Source organism: Seriola aureovittata, chromosome 23 (assembly GCF_021018895.1).
Source record: "Seriola aureovittata isolate HTS-2021-v1 ecotype China chromosome 23, ASM2101889v1, whole genome shotgun sequence".
NCBI lineage: Eukaryota > Metazoa > Chordata > Actinopteri > Carangiformes > Carangidae > Seriola > Seriola aureovittata.
The window spans coordinates 17,708,052-17,727,024 of record NC_079386.1 but is presented as its reverse complement, the minus strand read 5'-3'; the positions used below and the strand labels follow the sequence as shown (position 1 = coordinate 17,727,024).

General features: G+C 42.9%; 2 protein-coding genes across 6 annotated transcripts in view; one reads left to right on the top strand and one right to left on the bottom strand.

Moving 5' to 3' along the window:
• Positions 1-674: 674 nt before the first annotated feature.
• Positions 675-3,477, bottom strand: LOC130164676 (uncharacterized). Its single transcript, XM_056369560.1, has 6 exons — positions 3,403-3,477; positions 3,207-3,245; positions 2,900-3,048; positions 2,669-2,789; positions 1,571-1,822; positions 675-1,376 (listed from the first exon to the last, which is right to left on the bottom strand). The coding sequence occupies exons 1-6, from the start codon at positions 3,431-3,433 to the stop codon at positions 1,153-1,155; spliced, it is 816 nt and encodes a 271-aa protein (XP_056225535.1). The 5' UTR covers positions 3,434-3,477; the 3' UTR covers positions 675-1,152.
• A 974-nt stretch (positions 3,478-4,451) lies between these two features.
• Positions 4,452-18,973, top strand: part of LOC130164745 (type II inositol 3,4-bisphosphate 4-phosphatase-like) — a 17,607-nt gene continuing 3,085 nt past the window's right edge. Inside the window, exons 1-19 of one of the 5 annotated variants that reach the window (XM_056369675.1) lie at positions 4,452-4,534; positions 4,915-5,144; positions 5,689-5,747; positions 5,968-6,049; positions 6,167-6,361; positions 6,449-6,496; positions 6,645-6,751; positions 8,553-8,672; positions 12,746-12,825; positions 14,141-14,234; positions 14,434-14,503; positions 14,604-14,751; positions 16,049-16,179; positions 16,306-16,413; positions 16,499-16,607; positions 17,382-17,547; positions 17,657-17,866; positions 17,940-18,084; positions 18,344-18,552. In XM_056369675.1, the coding sequence (XP_056225650.1) occupies positions 5,024-5,144; positions 5,689-5,747; positions 5,968-6,049; positions 6,167-6,361; positions 6,449-6,496; positions 6,645-6,751; positions 8,553-8,672; positions 12,746-12,825; positions 14,141-14,234; positions 14,434-14,503; positions 14,604-14,751; positions 16,049-16,179; positions 16,306-16,413; positions 16,499-16,607; positions 17,382-17,547; positions 17,657-17,866; positions 17,940-18,084; positions 18,344-18,552 (2,202 nt within the window). In that variant the 5' untranslated portion in view covers positions 4,452-4,534; positions 4,915-5,023. Of the gene's footprint in view, positions 4,535-4,914; positions 5,145-5,688; positions 5,748-5,967; positions 6,050-6,166; positions 6,362-6,448; positions 6,497-6,644; positions 6,752-6,808; positions 6,932-8,552; positions 8,673-9,731; positions 10,601-12,745; positions 12,826-13,380; positions 13,505-13,571; positions 14,053-14,140; positions 14,235-14,433; positions 14,504-14,603; positions 14,752-16,048; positions 16,180-16,305; positions 16,414-16,498; positions 16,608-17,381; positions 17,548-17,656; positions 17,867-17,939; positions 18,085-18,343; positions 18,553-18,973 lie in introns of those variants that run through there. The other 4 variants (XM_056369678.1, XM_056369679.1, XM_056369681.1 and 1 more) reach the window with 4 other exon arrangements.

The window sequence follows — 18,973 nt, the reverse complement described above, 5'->3', positions numbered from 1 at the left end:
AGCCTAAGTAATACCTGATCAGAGTTTACTGACATTTCCTCCATTTCCTAATTGAAATATTGTGGTTGAAATAATTAATAATATGAATATTAATTAATTAATATGTAGCAAAAAGCTGAAATTAATGGATTAAAATGAAAAACAGTGGTGACAATATCCACTTTTGTACAGTTAACAGTGTTAAATAAAACACACACAAGTTTAAATTCATTCTAATTATTTACTTGGATGGACGTTACTGTGGGGTACATCAGGTTGGGAACCATATATCCACCCGGGGAAAGCGCAGTACATTTACGCAATCACCGTACTTTGGAGATGCAGTACTTGTACTTCAGTACTGGTACTTCAAGTCATAGACTGTCTGTGGTCAAAGTGCAGGTGTAGCAGTGGCTTTGCAGTTACTGCGGCATTAGCAGTAGGACCATGGAAAGTGTTATTAGTAACAACATCTATTTATAATGATGCATAAATTCATATTTGCACTTATATTCAGTGTAAGCGATTAATAACTTAACCACAGACTCAAACACACAAACAAGCTCTAACGCCCACACTTCCTGTCAAACCCACTGCCACAGAAACATTGAACGTGTCACCTCAGCCAGATGCTCGCCACCCAAAACCCCAGATGTGTTTCAAACTGTTTATATCAGCAGTGAAGAGGCTGCAACTTCAGTTCAACATCAGCTCTTTATTTTCCACCTCCACAAAATTGAATTCAACTACTAACTCAATTTAATTCTGCTGTTACTTGATTAATAACATTTATTAAATACTATGTGTAATATAATGAGAAAATACAGTAAAAAAAATTTATAAAATAAAGGCCAATGTCAAAAAACATTCACCAGACTCCAAAAATAAAATCTAATTTATATTAAATGATCTGAATCTGCCCCAAAAATGAATGTGTTCTTCCCTGGACCACGACCCACCCCTCCACCAAGTTCAGTGCAAATCGGTTTAGTACTTTTTTGCATAAGCAGCTGACAAACAAACAAACAAACAAACAAACAAACAAACAAACAAACAAACAAACAAACAAACAAACACAGGTGAAAAACACAACCTTCTTGGCAAAGGTAAAAATCCGGGACATGTTTACTGACGATGTCCATGTTGCCATGTTGATGATGATGTCACTGGTCCTTACATGACTATTTGCATGATGACATCATCAGATGGTCGCCCTGCCTCAGTCAGTGACCTGTCACTGATCTGATGTGTGGGATGTCTGTTCTCACCTCTCTTCCTGTGTCTGTAAATGAGTCCCAGGAAGACGGTGGACAGCAGGTAAGGAGTTCCCACTATCAGGTGACGCAGGAGGGTCCAGACAGGAAGTGGAGCTGGAGGATGCCGGCCTGCAGGAGGCGCTGCAGAGAGGACAGAGACTTGAGTGAGGGGTTTTATTTGTTGACAGTCTCATGAGACATGTTGGTGTTCATAAACACCCAGGAAATGATAAGGCAGTTTAACTAAGACTACACCTTATTAACGATTATTAATATCAATAACAGGCAGGTCGACAAAGTCCTTTCATTTTGTAACCACATAAACGTGTCCTCGCCTCTGACGGTCATCTGGCTGTCTGGTGACTCTCCAACTCCAGGGATGTTGCACCTGTAGAGTCCGTCATCAGATACGGAAACACTGTAGATGGTCATGTTTCCTGTGGAGCTGGTGGCGACGAGGAGTCCATCTCTATAGAAATCAGCTGTGAGGCTGTCGGCAGACATTGCATCCGTGGTTCTGCAGCACAGAGTGACGTCGTCTCCCTCCGTCACAGGAAGAGCTGGACTCATCAGGATCACAGAACCAGCTGAAACAGACACATGTACTGGGATGAAAGTCCTGTTCACTCATGACATGATTGTTTTCATCACATCAGGAACATTTTTGTGAGTGACCCCTTAAAATGAAGCAGCTGCATTTTATTTTCTTCTTTTTCTTCTTCTTCTGTGTTTTATTTGAAGTCTTGATCCATAAGAAGATATATTTGTGGTTCATCTCAGTGTAGTTTTACATCTCCTCTCTCAGGCTTCTCTCTGCAGCTCTAGTAACAACAGGTCGGTGAGCCAATCAGAAGAGAGGAGGCTCTGAGCCTCTCTCCTGATTGGCTTACTGTTAATAAAAATAAAGCAGATTTCAGGTAAAAACACTCAGAGAAACCAAATCCTGCAAGGTTTGGATGGTGGGTCCAGGTGGGCGGGGCTTGGTGACTGCTTTGTTGTGACATCACAAAGTTCCAGAAGTCCTGACGGCTGGTTTTAAGGCTCAGTTTCTGAATACAGGCTGTGTGCATTTCTCTGTGGACTGAGGCTTTGATACTTTGACAGTATTAATATAGAAGCTAGAGCTGATCTATAATCACACTACACATGGACACAGACCTTTACACTGGAGCAGCTTTAAACTGAGTGAGTGAAGTGTCTCTTTCTATGGATCTGAGTGGTTTTTAAACCACAATAAACTTGAACTTGAATCAATTCATTTTTTATGTCCCAAAAATCTGACATCTTCAAATTTCTTATTTTGTTTGACAAACAATCCAAAACCAAAGGTTTTCAATTTAAAACAGTGTAAATGTGAGAATAGCTGCAAATCTATGGGGTCAAATTAGGGTCAAAAAGATTCTGAGCTTCTCATTTCAACATTAGCGTAATACCAGTGACAGTGATGTTGACGGTGACGCTGGTTGTTCCCTGTCCAGTCTCACACCAGTACACTCCGCTGTCTGAGATCGGGAAGGCATGAGTGATGGAGCAGGAGAACAGACATGGACGCACCTGTGAGACAATAGACGATCAGAGGAAGCGCAGGTGAACGCAAACAACCTTCAGTTGACACGTATTCAAGCTTTCCGAGAATCGACTAAAAAGCAACATCCCAGACAAACCTCTCCGTCGAGCGCCATCCTCATCACTCTCCATTCAGTTTCCCCGTCCTCCACCTCCTCCTCCCTCTGCTCCTTCTCCTTCTTGCAGCTCACGGTGAAATCTTCATATTTAAAGAACTGCGACCTTTCAGGGCTGACTGTCAGAGAGACTGGAGGAGGGATGAGAAAAGAAAAGAGAGGAAGAGAGGAAAGGAGGGAGAGAAGGATGTGTGAAGGAGGGAGAGAGAAGAACAAAATAATAATGACTTTATAATAATGACAAGCTAAATTTAATTTTGCATTCTCAGTTGACTGACTTCACTCTCACCTCGTGCTTGACCAGACTCCGAGGAATTCATCACTAAATCTGAGTGAAAATAAAATGCCAATGAACGCAGTGAAACAGAAAAATACCCCCCGAAAACAGAATATACTGTATCTGCTGAGTTTACGGTCAGAACAGCTGCTCTTCCCTCATCAAAGTGTCGAGCTGAAACACATTTCACACTGTTGTTGTTACTCACAGAGAAGTAGAGAGAGAGCTGTCACCTCCATCCTGACCTGCTGCAGAGTGAGAGACTGAAAGAGAAAGAGGGGTGGTAACCTCAGCCACACGGAAGATAGTTACCGTATATATAGATTACCTGGTACACCCCATCGTGGTCGGAAACCTCTTTCATGAAATACACCTCACCAACACAATGGCATAAAACAACGTCTACTTTTACTTAGTAGTAAATAGTAAACTGTGACCGGCAGATTTATCAATTTAAATTGATGTGCAGACTATTCCAAGTGGCTGGAACAGAAAGCATGAAGGCTGTTTGCATAGATTAGAGACAGATCTGACCACAAGATGAATTATGTGACATAAATTTGCAGAGAAATGACTGAAATTGTTCCAGAGTGGCTTTATAGATAAAAATACACCAACGAATCAGTCAAACGTCTGAATAGAGACGACCGACCAACTCTGGATACAGAGTACAACAATAAAAGACAGAGGTCCAATGAAGAATAAAAGCAAGTAATCTTTCATAAATATACTGGGTTATTAAAAATAATAATTTTTCCTTTATTGTTTAATCCAACCATCAATTTTCAAACATTTATTTGGATCCAGGACACAATGGATTTCTGGGCACAGACAAGTAAAAGGTCATGGATAAGCAATAAACGAATTAAATAAATGAAATTTATGAATGGTTATGAGAAATGTATGAAGTGCGTATATATGTACACACAACACCAGACAAAGAATATATAATTATATTTTATATTTCTTATTTTCTGTATTTAAAGCCCCCTCATTACCATAGGCTATAACTTATAGTAATAACTATAGCAGGTGTACAATTCTAGAATAATATCCACATCATTATAGAAACAGGTAATAAAGTAATTAAACAAATTACATCGTTTAAAGTTTATATTTCATTTTCAATTTTAAGCTAGTTACAGTTTGACTTGTGTTTACCTTTAGCGGTTCCTTATCATTCTCGCGACATCTTGTGGCTCTACGTCAGCAGCGCAGCCGGGTGGACGAGTAGCTCTCGCGATACTTGAGTGGTCCAAAGGTTTTCTATGGATTCCAGTCAAAACAAACAGCGGTCGGAAAGTTGGTTTTAATTCCAAATAAACTTGTTTTTTAAATCGGTAAGAGACGCCGATAAACCTGCTTACATGTTGAGATGTTAGATTACACACAGTTTGTTTCATATGAAGTAGTTTAATCGAGTTTAAGGTTATTTTTGTTGAAGGTTTTCGCTCGTGTCAACAAACTAGCGTTAACGGTTAAACGGTAGAAACGTAACGTAGTTTTTCGACAGTAGCTTTTATTTAAGTTTAATTTTCAGACACACAGAGAATTATAGACTGATATCAAAACTATAACAATGATTTAATTTTCTTACTTATTGGTCAATAATACCAGCCACTAAAATGTGATGTATCTTTAACAGTTGACAATTGATTTTTGGTGAAATTTAAAATTTTTTTGAAAAACTTTTGCATATAAGTTGTCTGTATGCACACAGGCATCATCATCACACCCTGATGATGATGATGATGATGATGATGATGATGATGATGATGATGGGGCTCGCAGACAGTTGATGTGTAGTGAGGAGGAGGAGGAAGAGGAGGATGAAGATGAGGAGGATGAAGCTGAGGGTGAACCGCAGCCAGCTGCTGTTACTGTCCAGAGGAGAAACATCTGGAAACTTCCAGAAAGAAGGAACACTGCGAGTAGGACGGCAGGAGAGAGGTCAGACAGATCTATTCTATTCTATTCTGTTCTATTCTATTCTATTCTATTCTATTCTATTCTGTTCTATTCTATTCTTTCTATTCTGTTCTATTCTATTCTGTTCTATTCTATTCTATTCTATTCTATTCTGTTCTATTCTATTCTATTCTGTTCTATTCTATTCTCCTCTGGTCTCTTGTCATCTGTTCTTTTCTGTTCTGTTCTTCTATGTTCACCTCTGATCTCTTCTGCTTTCTTTTCTTCCCTTTTGTGTTGTGTTTCGTTCTATTCTGTTCTCGTTTGTTTCCTTTTGTTCGCAGCAGTCTGATATCAGCTGCCTTGCTCCGCGGCTCCTCAGCAGTCGTCTCCATCTATTTCCGTCCTCTGACTCACTCTGACTTTAGTTCCTGGAACGTCTGGATATTTAAGTGACTCCGCTTTAGTAGAATTTAAAGGATCCTGTCGCTTCTCCGACACGAACGAAGAAAATACTGCAGATTTATGCAGATGTTCTTTCGGTTAACAGCTGCTGAAAACACAGAATAAACGCTGTCTTTCTCAGGTCTCGCTGAGAGGTTCTGTCGGCTGAGAGGAAACCTGCTGTTCATCCTGAAGAAACAGGTGAGACACGGAGAGAAGCAGGAAGGAAAGTGTCTTTTCACTGAGCTGTGTGACTTTAAAGCAAGACATATTAACAGTCACTTCATACTGGGGCTGTGGGCGTCTTATTGTTTGTTCTTGTATGTATGTATTAAATGTATATATATATATATGTAATATGCAGAATATACACAATTACAATGTACACTGCAGACGCATTAATCCAGACTGTGTGTTGCAGGGAGGTGAGGTAGACGAGGTGTTGCTGTTGGAGAGATGTGAGGTCATGAAGCTTCGTGACGACAACAGACGACTGGCTGTCAGTGCGTAACACACACACACACACACACACACACACACACACGCTCATGTTTTTACATATAATGTTAGCCAGTTGTATATGCTCATCGGTAAAAGTGTGTGTGTGTGTGTGTGTTCAGCTTTTGAGAGCGGCGACCCTCCTGTGTTGCTGCAGTCCAGCAGCTCTGCAGAGTGTGTGTCCTGGCTCGTCGCCCTCAGAGACGCCAACACCGAGACGCTGAGGAGACGCATCACACACCTCGACGCGCTCATCAACACACACTCTGCACACGGCGCCAGGGGAGATACAAGCCTGGAAAACAATGGAGGTTCAGGTGAGTGTGTGTGTTTTTAATTTACTCAGCACAATGTCCAGTAAATATCTTCACTGTGTTGATGTAATGTTGCTCTGTGGCCACAAGGTGGAGTCACATCTGCTGCTAAAGTCTCTCCACTGCACCTGACTGTTGGTAAGCTACACACACACACACACACACACACACACACACACGACAGAGTTACTACTTGATTGAATTTTTAAAGTTTTTGAAATACTGTTTCCTTATGTGTTTATATAAATAGTTTTAAACACACACACACTTTCTCTCTCTCTCTCAGAGTGTCGAGGTGTGGTTTCAGCGGCTGCCAGAGTCCAGATTCAAGTGTGTGTGATCGACACACACACTCACACAGTCAGGAAGCACTGCTGCTCCGAGATAGAGAAGGTAAACACACACACACACACACACACACACACATCCATGTCACAAAGTTGTTACTGTTGTGACTCTTGTTTCATGTTGCTGTTGTTGTTTGGACCATGTTCAGTGTCACACCGTCGCCGTGAAGACATTTCTGCTTCTGTGAGGACGTTGCAGTCGCTCCTCAGCGGCTCAGAGGACTGTGTGAGGTTTAACACTTTGTTTTAAAGTTAAGCTTGGGCTCAGGTTTATGTATGTATATTTGTCAGTGAAGGTCCTCACAGCTATGGCAAGACAAACCTTTGTGTATGTGTGTGAGTACTTCCCGTTACTCATGTTGTGGGCTCATAAATTTGTTCACACAGTCACGGTGGTGAATCGAGTCAAATTTTATTTACATGTCAAATCAGCCTGCGGAGGCCGAACTAAAAAAGCTTTATCTGGATAAAAGAAGGAAGAAACAGAGGAGGGACAGATATGGAATAGATCTCATGTGAACAGAACAGTTGAGCTCACACGACTTGTTATTTCAATCCATAAGAACAATCAGCATCTTGTATCTTGAGTGGGGGAGGGGTAATCACGTCATCGGAGTCATCAAGTCTGTGAGTAATTTACAGAATAAGGATGAAAAGATTGTAGATTACAAACATATATTGTGGAGAATTGACGTACATTTCGAGACAAAAAACAAGTTCACATGACATTAAATCATTAGATTTTAGGGGGAAGACTTGTCAGGGTGAATGTTAGGTTCTTAATTTATTAAGCCAATGTCTCTGTTGACACTACAGGCATCTGCAAATAATGTAGTAATAAAGTAATAATAATGGACGACCAGCTTAAATGTTTGTTGAGTTAACAGAACAACGTGTAATGTTTGCAGGAGGACACTCAGGGCGAAGGCGAAGACAACAAGTCATTTCTTTAAATATTGATTTACCATCCAACAAGTTAAAGGAGCTATTTGTGAGTTTTCCTGTTGCTACACAGCTAGCGTTAGCATTAGCAGCTGTTTATCTACCAGTCTAAAGAAACGTTCATTCAGCATCAAACTTGATTCTTTTACTCACCAAGAGCTTCTAATTCTATCACTTCTTTTTCTTCTGCTGAAGTTAGCGTGCTAACCAGCTAGCCTTGTGCTAGCTAGCTTGTGTCATCACTTTCTGATACCGAGTCAGTGTAGTGCCCTTAAGAAGTAGCTGCTCAGAGGTCGTATTATAACCTCTTGTCTTGTAAATGAAACTATGGCGAAGCTCTTGGCAAGTCTGGTAGGTAAACAGCTGCTAATGCTAACTTTAGCTATGTAGCCGCTAGCAAAACTTACAAATATCTCCTTTAAAGTGAGAACTTTGGTAAACCGTCAGATTCTGTAACGGTTCAACAACAATTTCATCCTCAGGTAACGTTAAGTATAATGTGAAGCAAAACGTCAGTGATTTGTTTGATATTCAGTGGATGATTAAATAGAATTAATGTTATTGTTGTTTTTGCTTTCGTTTCTACGGCAGAGTGAGGACAGAGTTAATGAAGGTCACAGAGCAGCTCTACCACCTTCAGCTCAGCAGATGGTTTCAGTTTCACAGTTGATAACTGTGGCCTCTGTTAGTGTCAGTGTCTCGTCCTGCAGTTCGTCTTAAATCAAATTAATAACATCAAAATTAAATCAAATAAAAAACAGTAAAATGCTATTTCAATCAAACGACTTCAAAATAAAATGCTGTTGAACCCCGGGTTTATCTTAGCTCTGGGAAATGAATGTAGGTCAATGTAATGTCCTCTGAAGTCACAGAAACACAACTGTATGTTTGTGTGTGTCTCGCAGGGACCGGATGAGAGAGTGTTTGTAACATCTGTGTGTTTCCATGGCGACTACCCTCTCTACCATCACAACAGGATCAAAGTCACAGTTTATCGCGCAGAGGAGCCGACAACACACAAACCAGTGAGTGTGTGTGTGTGTGTGTGTGTGTGTGTGTGTGTGTGTGTGTGTGTGTGTGAGAGACAGAGAGAGAGAGAGAGAATGTGTAGATGTGTCTGTAAAATTGTGTATATAAGAGGATTAGCTCAAAGGATATGTACATGTGTAAAACCAGTGGTGGTCGCTTTTCAACACACACTCGATTTCTCTCTCAAGTCAGTTAATCTCGCTCTCACACACACACACACACACACACACACACAGAGGGGGGGGGGGGGGAGAGATGGGAGGGTGAAACGAGGACAGCCGCAGAGAGAAAGTGAGATTTTAGGTAAATGGATGTTTCCGTTTTTGGCTCTTTTCTCTCTTTCATTTCTGCCGAACCCGACCACGACCGGCCCACCAGGCGCTCCGCTAATCTGCATATTTCCCATGATGCCGGCGTGCGTGCGATTTTAATCCTGTAGGCCGTGACGAAAGAGGAGGAGGAGAAGGTGATGGAGGGAGCAGAGAGACGGTCGGCCGGTGTGTGTTAGTCTTTTCAGCCGGAGCAGAGGAGACGACCGGAGCAGGATTCTTTCTGCTCGTTTTTCATGATTGATGGATTATTTTGTTCGGACATGTGCTGGTCCCGGGATACTGGACGCTCCCGCTCTTCTTCTTCTTCTTCTACTTCATCATCTCTGCTTTATTTTCCCTGCGTTTTACTCTCTGTAAATCCATCATGAGCGAGAGAAACAGTCTCTTACCTGCTGCTGTTGTTGTCATTTCATTCGACTCTAATGTAAGATTCAGTCGAGCAGGAAGCTTTAATGTCTGTAGTGCGTTCGGGTGCAGGTGGGAAATTCCAGGTCAGTGTTGGAGGTATTGTAGCTACTCGGAGTAATCAGATTACTTCTTGTTGTGGCAGGTAACTTCATCAGAGGCGCTGGGTACCAAAGAAATGTTCCCTGAATATCTAAAACTACAACTGAAGGTCAGAGTCTTAATCTCCTTTAGTGAAGCATCAAACAAGTCTTTCTGTGGCAACTGTGCTGCACTTTAACAACTGTGTCTGTGATAATACTGAAGATTTTCACACAATATTAAAGCTGCTAGCAACTAACAGATATTTTTTATTATTGATTAATCTGAAGATTATTTTCCTGATTGAATGTTCTGTCTGTAAAATATCAGGAAATAGTGAAGCAGGTTTGTGATAATGTCAAACTGCTGCTGGTGAAAGGCGTCACATCCTGAGAAGTAACCGGTGAATATTTCTTCTTTTAAAAATGTCTCAAGCAATTCATTGATCATTAAAGTCGTGATTATGACGAATCGATTAATCGACTGATCGTTGCAGCTCTGAAATACAATCTCCTTCCCAGGTCACTACAAGACGAACACAAAGCCGCTGTGAGGAGGTCAGAGGTCAATAAACAGGACAAATATTTATGGAAATGCTCTAAAAAATATCAGGACTTTTAGAGACACAGGTGGAAAGAAAAAGGAAGAAGACAAAGAAGAATTTCCTCAGTATGAGTTTGTTGAATTTGCTCTTTCTAGCTGTGGAGTTGTGGGTTTTTTAACAGTTTCCCTGCAGGCTTTTATTTTCTTCAGTAGCTCGACAGATGTTTTAACAGATGTTTTAACAGAGCTCTCGCTGACTGGTGCCGCTTCTCTTTTATTTATTGATTTGTCGCCGTGTGTCTCGCGCTGTGGTCGTCGTTTGTTGTTGTTGTGTGACGTAAAGGAAGCTAAAGGAAGAGGAGACTTTAGTTTGGGTCAGGACCGAACATCAGAGACTGAAGTGAGAAAACAGGAAACACTCAAAGGCCAGAAGAGAAGAGACGATCGGAAACAGGAAGGAAGAGTTCGTTTTTTTTTTTCTTCTTGTGGTGATGCAGAGAGTGATGATGGCGTGCACCAAGTGTTTCTGTCCACCAGGAGACAACAGCTCCTCTGCTGGACAGGTAGGGCAGTGCACACACACACACACACACACACACACACACACACACACACACACACACACACACACACACACACACTGACAGTAAATGTTCTGTGGAGTCGTCTGAGTCCGCGTGGTTTGTGTGTGTCTGGGTTTGATGGGGATTAGCATGTAATCTTAAAAGCCTCTTTGTTCTGCCCAAGAACTCAATGAGACAGATTAGCTCAGTGTGTGTGTGTGTGTGTGTGTGTGTGTGTGTGTGTGTGTGTGTGTGTGTGTGTGTGTGTTATTGCCCAAACCATCAGATGCAAAGAAGGAAATGTGGCAATTGAACGTCTCAATATCCTGTTTGTTTTTTTCTGGTTCAGTTTGAGTGAAAAACACGAGTCCTCACTCTCACTGAGACTTTTAATCTGGTTCAGGATTTACGAGTTTATTCATCTCTTAATGGATTAATAGGAAATTAATCAACCGCACTTTTGATAAGTGATTAATAATCCTTTATCAGGCAGAAATGTCTCAGATATTCCAGTTTCTAAATGGTCTTTAATACAACACGTTGATTAAGAGATATCAGTGTTTTAAGTTGTGAACTTTTTCACAATTTTCTTACAATATTTAGACTTTTTTTAGTAATTTTTAAAAAAGCATTTGTACTTTTTCTCTGTTATATTATTGTGAACTGAATCTGAAGTTTGTGACTGTCGGTCAAACACAACTAAACACTTGGAGACGTGACTTCAGGGAAATCGCAGTGAGCTCAGTGTCGCCACATTTAATCACCTCAGTGATGAAGATGAGACATAATTAAAGTAATGAGTGGATGAAACTCTGTCCTGGATGATGCATCGCTGCTGACATTCAGCCAAGTTCATTGTCATTGTTCAAAGACTTTCTGACATCAGGTAGTTGCCAAGTTTATTGTTAACGTCTTCGGCCAAATTCACGTCGTCATCGTCATGGTGACCGTGTTTGATTTTCTGTCAGCAGCGTCAGTGTCAGTTCTTGGACGGCCTTCAACGTAGCAACAGCTGGATGTGAAGGGCGGCCGGCTCTGAAGACTGTTTTATGGAGGGTTTATAAATTTCTGTGACTCTTCAAAACTATTATTAAAATCTATTAAACGTCTGACGCTGGAAAATCCTCCAGAGAAGAGAGACACGTGAAGAATTCATCTTTCATTTGTGTTTTACTTCACTTCAGTTTGATGTACTGTGTGTGTGTGTGTTGAGTGATTTTAGTGCTTTTCACTCGTCAAGGTAATCCTCTGAGCTTCTGATTATCGTCATAGCAACAGAGATTTTAATGCCACTGCTGTGCATGGCCTTGACCCCAGGGATGATAAGGAGTGTGTGTGTGTGTGTGTGTGTGTGTGGTGTGTGTGTGTGTGTGTGTGTGTGTGTGAATGGGTCATTCATTAATTAATATTACAGTACATTAGGAAGAAGCTTAAAACTGTCCATAAGCCCTTTATATAACTCAGAGCAGGAAACATCCTGCGTATAATTCAGGGCTGTTTGTTTTTTAGGAAATGGGCGGGGGCGTTGTCACGTGACTGTTCCTGTTGTTTTGCTGGTGAAGTTAATTTTCTGACTGATGAAGTTAAACCTAGAGAACAGGGTTGGGCTCTGCACCAGCAGCCGCACAGATCATGGCGAGCAGGTGTGACCTCAGCTCCGTGTGAAGCAGAGTCAGTGATCAGACGAGGAACTGAGGCTTCAACCAGGAGAAACAGTCTTCAAACAAAAGGAAGAAGCTTTGATGTCGACACACAGCCGCTCGATAAGACCTCTCTGTCTATGTGCTGTCAAGAAAGGTCTTATCTTATTGGACGGGTGTTAGCATTAGCATATAGTACGTTCAGTCATCAGCTGGTATGTAGTGTGGAAACAGAAACAACAGCAGAGAGAGAGACAGGATCTGTACAGGAAAGGTTCTGCCTCGGAGACAATCGAGGGCTGGCTTTCAACTGGTTCTTATTCCAAACAAAACAGATGTTAAACACATCACCTCCTCTGCAGGCGATTGTTTAGAAGAACAAAAAACAACCTCCTGGACTCAACTGGATTACTTCTGGACAAGAGAAAACAGACTATTCAAACACTGAAATGTCAGTTTGATGTAAATTACTCTCTCTCTCTCTCTCTCTCTCTCTCTCTCTTAGAGGAGCTTTCTGGGTTTCACCTCCTTCTCCATCGGAGATCTGCTCAGGTCCAAGGAGCCTCACGTCTCCGTTAGCCTCAGGTAAACACACTCCTCTGTCAGCTATCCCTGAAACCTCACCTTTAACACCTGTCCTGGATCATTTTTACCACCTCATTATAAACGCTGTGCACCTTTAAACTCTCCCTTTAACCTCCAGAATCTGGGACGGTTTCTTTCACCAGGCCGCTGTCCATAAATACAGTCATATCTTTTGTCCTTGCACTCATCCCCCTGCAGATGATGTGAAATAACCCTCATTACCAAACTCAGCTCAACTAAAACCACCAGAAATACATCCTAAAGGCTTCTCCAGCTCCTTTAGCTTTTCCTGAATACACCTTTTACCACCATGCGTGGTTACTCTTTGCCCTTTTCCCCATTTCTCATCAAAGAAACCCTTTGAAGTGAATGTAATGCAGCTCATAGAGACTTCATAGAGGCCTGGGAGTTGTCACCTGATTGGATGTTGCTGGGATACCTGTAGGCAGAAGAGGAAGTGAGATGGGAAGAAAGGAGGGGGGGGTTGGTGGTGGTGGTGTTGGCCCCACCTCCACAGAGAGTTAAAATACACAATCTCTTCCTGTTTTCACATCACAACGTCTCCAGAGATACTGACGCACACACAGGGCTGAAAAGAGGGAGAGAGAGAGAGGGCGAGAGACATAGGCAGAGAGCGGGGGAGAGAGCCAGCCAGGTGTAAGCAGGAAGTGTGCAGAAGGTGTGTCTGTGCTGACATGTTGCTGCATACCTGGCACAGGTTGGCAGAGCTGCAGAGCTTGGTGCTGCTGCTTTGTGTTTTCCACAGTTAGAGTTGTTGTCCTGTCTAACTGTTTCTTTACTCTTCGTCTTGCTAATTTGTTTTTTATAATCTCTCTGTGACATCATCATCTTATTTGTATTGATCAGTCACAGTTAGTTTGTTTAGTTAATGTCTTTATGGCTTGTTTATAGTTAACTTTGTCTTGCTAGGTATCTTATTTTTAGTTTTTTTGTTGTCTTCTTGTTTGTTTATTATTTTTTGTCTTGCTTCTAGTTTGTGTTTCTTGTGTCTAATTAGCTTTGTCCTGTTTTTAGTTTGCTTCTCTTATAAGATGTGTTGTGTGTTAGTCTCTTTCTAGCTTTGTCTCGCTAGTTATTTTAGTTAGCATCATGTGTTTTTGAAGTAAATGAAGTGATAACGTCAGTATCCAAATGTGGAGCTGAACTGAGCTGAGAGATGAGTAGTGACAGGAAGTGGACAGGAGTGAATTCACTGTCCTGCTGCAGGTAAACATCCTCCTTAGCACTCACTTGTCTTTTGGCTTCTCAGCATCAAAGCTCTCGTTCTTTCTGGCTTCCTGTTTATCTTCATTAGGACGATGGACGGAGTGAACGAGGTCGGGGAGGTGAAGGTGTCCCGTCTGCAGATGGAGGGAGAGAACGAGGACAAAACTCCTCCTGAACACAAGGTAGAGGAAGAGAAATACTTGCCTTCACTCTGGACTTTCCTCTTTCTGCCGGAGCTTGTGTAACACCGAGATGTCACTGTTCGAAACTTTGCTCTGTGGTTTCTTCTCTGTCACATTGGGTTTAGTTCACAGTAGCTTTCTCTTTAGATCACATTTCTCCCCCTTCATAGCGTCTCTTCTCGCTCTTCCTCTGCTGCAGTGTCCGGCTCTGTGCGACAGTCTTCACGGCTCCGTCCACGACAAAGAAAACAGTCCCATGATGCGAGCTGGTGAGACACACACACGAGCCAACGATAGCAAATTCTGCTAACTTTTCTTTCTTACCTTAAATATATATGTGTGTGTGTGTGTGTGTGTGTGTGTGTGCAGTGCTGTGTTCTCAGGTGTGTAAGCTGTACAGGTTTCAGACGGAGGATCATCGATGGCTGCTGGTCAGGGAACAGTTGTCAGAGACGCCGCTCTCTTTCTCTTTACCCAAACAGCTACTGAGCGCGCTCATACACGAGCACGCCAACAGGTACGTGCGCGATGTGACTGGACTACGGGAGAAGAGTGCCACTGTAAAATTTCAGATAGTAACCGGGGCTTTTATGTAGAGAGAGACGGACACACCTGTATTTCTAATTTCCTTTTCCACCAGTAAAAACAAACTTTTCCTGTCGTCTTGACTCATCAGCACGTCAAGAGTCACGTCGGACTTTCACTTTAACTGTTCACCCAAACAACGTGAAGCTGCCATGAGTGAAACTCAAATTTTCCTCCGGAAATTTCACAATAAAAGTCTTGTAGCATTTCCTTCAGGTATATTGGAATTAATTTGAGAATGTATAAAATTTAAAACGAGAGACTCTGGTGATTATAAAATGACTCTGTTGTTGTACTGATGAATTAGAGCTGTGGAAAAGTTCATTATACTAGATTTACCATGTGAGCTGTTGAAGCCGACTGCTGGTGATTCCCTCTGTTCATGCCGGTCCATGTTCTTGGCTCCTATTGGAGACGTGATGATCTGCTGATAGTGGTGCACATCTTCACACTGTCTCTCATTCATGACGTTACGTTTGTGAAGTGGCTGCAAACGTCAGAGTTTCAGTTTCAGAAAGTCAGAAAGTTCTTTGATGCAGTCCTCAGTCTAATTCAGTGTCGGAAAGGTGTAGGAGGAGGAGGAAGAGGAAGAGGAAGAGGAGGAGGAGGAGGAAGAGGAAGAGGAGGAGGAGGAAGAGGAGGAGGAGGAAGAGGAGGAGGAGGTTGTTGTTGTTTCCAGGTTGTGTGGGACTAAGCAGAAGAAAAAGATGAACAGTGTAATTCACATTAGCTTCGACAGAAACATCCTGCAGCCACAGAAAACCAAAGGAAGAAGATCAAATACTGAATTTCAGAGTGTTTAATAATGTATTTACAACTTCTTTTGTCCTGGATCTAAGAGCTCGTTGGCTCAGATGTCGAATCAATAATATGCTGTTAACTGGAAGCTCAATTTTCTGTTTAATTAATTATCTATACAACAGCAGAAGCTTATTTACTTTGCTGCTTATTTCTTATAAGTGGCACAAAACCTTTGGTAACAGGTGGAACATGAGGAATTAAAATAACATCTTCACAGACGGATGTTAGTCCTGAACGACTGTGAGGCCGAGGAGATCCTGCGAACAGCGTCGATGATTCGTGTCACGTCTTCCAGGAATTTCTATCTAAACTAAATGTTTAATGATTTAATAATATGAAAGTTAAAGAATAAAAACTACAACATGGTCTAATAATGTTCTATAACAGGATTTAACTGTGACTGTGACATCTGTCTGTCTCTGTGTCAGGGTCCAGGAAGTGAAGGAGCTCGGTGACCTTTCACCCCACTGGGATGGGCTCCGCCACGATGTCATCAACCACTGTAACCACCTGATTGGCTGTTATCAGGAAACACTGGCCGAGCTGGACAAGCTCTCAGGTGAGGTCGATTAAAGAGTCGCGTAGTTTTAGCTTCTCTGTAAATACGTTAAAGTATTTATAAGCAACATGTTCTCAGGACGTCGTGAGCGTTTGTGTCACTGGTTGTTTTTCTTGTCTCCTGCAGCGTCGTCCTGCTTCAAGTCGAGCAGCAGTAAGTCAGACAGACACCTTCAGTTCGTTCCCACCAACCTGCACTCACAGAGGATGGAGGTCACCAGTCCAGACAGCACAGGTTCATTACTCTTCTTCTACTCTCTTTGTTCGGATGCTGCGGGCTTTATATCGTTCTCAGTAACGCTCCGTCTCTCTGTCTCCAGGTGTGTGGTATGAGGTCATAACGTTCGGGGCTCCGGCTGATCACCACCAGGCCTTTAAACATGGCGGACTGAAGAAACTGCTCAGCAAACACACCAACCACAGAGACAGGTAAACTCCTCACCTGCTCTCTCTCCTCTTCCTCCGTCCGTCGCTTCACATTGTTGTCTGCTGGTTAATCTCTGTGATCTCTGCTCTGGGGATTAGTGATGCTGCATCGTAGATTACTACACAAATACAGTGAATTATTTGGATTTGTCAGGATCCTCCGTTTAGATCCAGCAGCTATAGGATGGAAAAAGAAAACAAGATCTTCTCAGATTACTTTTTTATTAAAACTGTAAGTTGCATGCGGTTTAGTAAAAAGAGGTTTTACACATATTGTATGTTTTTCTCCAGAAGAGATTTGTGTCTTTTACTGAAAATTAAATGAAGTTCAACAGTCCAGATGTTTCAGACAAACTGAGCTAAAACCTTCCAACCATGACCAGTGTGCTATTTTATATATATATATATATATATATTATTGTTATTGTTATTATTATTTGAAGGAACAAAAAACATAAGAAATTCTTATTAAACTGTAAAAATCCTGCAGTTTAATCATTTTACTTAAAGTAAAAATAAACAACAGTTTATACGATTATATGTTGTATCATTATTTCATTGTGACTCCATTTTACTCTTGTAGTTGTTTGAGGTCTGTGAACTAGTTTATATAAAGCTGTAATTTAAGATTGTTTCCACTGTATATAAATGTTCTGATGATCTGATATCACGATAATAATTTGTTTGATTTGTAAACTTCAGGAAGTAGTGAGGGCAGCAGTGAATGTCTGTAGTTGTGCAGCAGGACTCTGAACCTTCGCTCCTCCGTGTCTCCAGCTCCGTCTCTTACTCTCAGGACGAGAGCTCCAGGGCCAGGGAGCTGCTGGCCAGCGTGGCCCAGCTGCAGCCTCTGGTCTTCGGGCTCGCCGAGGAGCTGCTCTCCGTCTCCTTGGAGCTGAACGTGGCTCGACTGCAGCAGGTGCTGGACGGCCTGACTCAGCAGGTGAGGAGGGGTGCGGGTGACACAGGTGACGCATTCCGCTCGGACAGGTAACAGAGGAAACTTTAATTCATCTTCATCCGTCTCGTCGCTTTGTCTCGGTTTCATCCAGACCGAGCAGTTTGTTCACGCTCTCAAAGACGAGCTGGTGAAAAGCGCCCTGATGGCGATCCACCACCAGTGCAGGGCCAACTGCAACAGCAGCCACGTGCACAGCAACGGGCTGCTCTGCGAGAACTCGCCAGTCAGTCAGGACGGGCAGCCTCCGCTCGGTCATCAGGACGTCGCCCGATGGGACGCGGAGTACGACGAGGAGGAGTGGGTTAGTGAGGCCTCAGCTTGGTTGGGACAGTTTCACACGAGTACAGTTTTTATATATGTGTGTGTCTGTGTAGGACCGGGCGTGGGCCAACGTCGCCAAGATCCTCAACTGCATCGTCGTCATGGTGGACCGGCTGCAGGGGCGGGAGGAGCGGCCTCCGGAGCTGACGTCGGCCGAGCTGCAGGAATCCACGGGGGACACGAACTCTCACAACACGGGTGAGACTCACGTTTGTGCTGATGTCAGACTGTAGAGACGTTACCGCCAGGAAACGTCTCTCACGCTGACATCAGGGGTGTTTCGATGAAGCCTCGGCTGATCAGATGATTTTATATTGCACTGCTGCCACATGATTGGCTGCTGAATAAGCAGGTGTACAGGTGTTCCTAATAAAGTGCTCGGTGAGTGATCTGATTGGACGTCTGGTTCGTTCAGTCATTAAAGCTGAGAAACTGAAGCGATGTCCGTCTCCTCCAGCGTCTCCCTCCCGCTCCTCCTCCTCGGCCTCCTCCTGGCAGGAGCAGCTCCTCCCCCTCGTGGTCACTCTCAGGGACTGTGTGCGCGAGGCTGTGGTGAAGGCGCGAGCCGCCATGACCTTCGTGATCCTGCAGGGGGCGGTGGCCCCGACTGTCGGCCGCGGGCCTGTACAGATCGTCCAGAGGCGACACGCCGTCTTCAGCCAGGCGGTGAGAACATGTGACAGGTCGTCAGAGTTTCACTGTGTTTGATTATGTGTCACGCAGGTGTGAGGATGATCTATGAGTGTGACAACAGCTTTTACAGTTTACAGTTTTTTATATTAAAGCTACACTAATCAAACACACACACACACACACACACAGACTCATCACCAGCTCTGCAGCTCCAGCTCCTTTCAGCCTCTTGTAGCTCCTGGTTTTAGTTTTACAGCACATTTACTGTTCGTCTGTTTTCAGTAAACAAACCCACTAAACACCGCACTCACTAGTGATGTCACAGCGTGCTGAGTACACGTCTACATCACTGCAACAAGGTGAGAAGTTAACCAGCAGTCAGTCATGGGTTCTCCCTGATTGACAGGCGCCTCAGACTCTCACACTCAGTAACCTCAGACTCCAGATTCTGTCA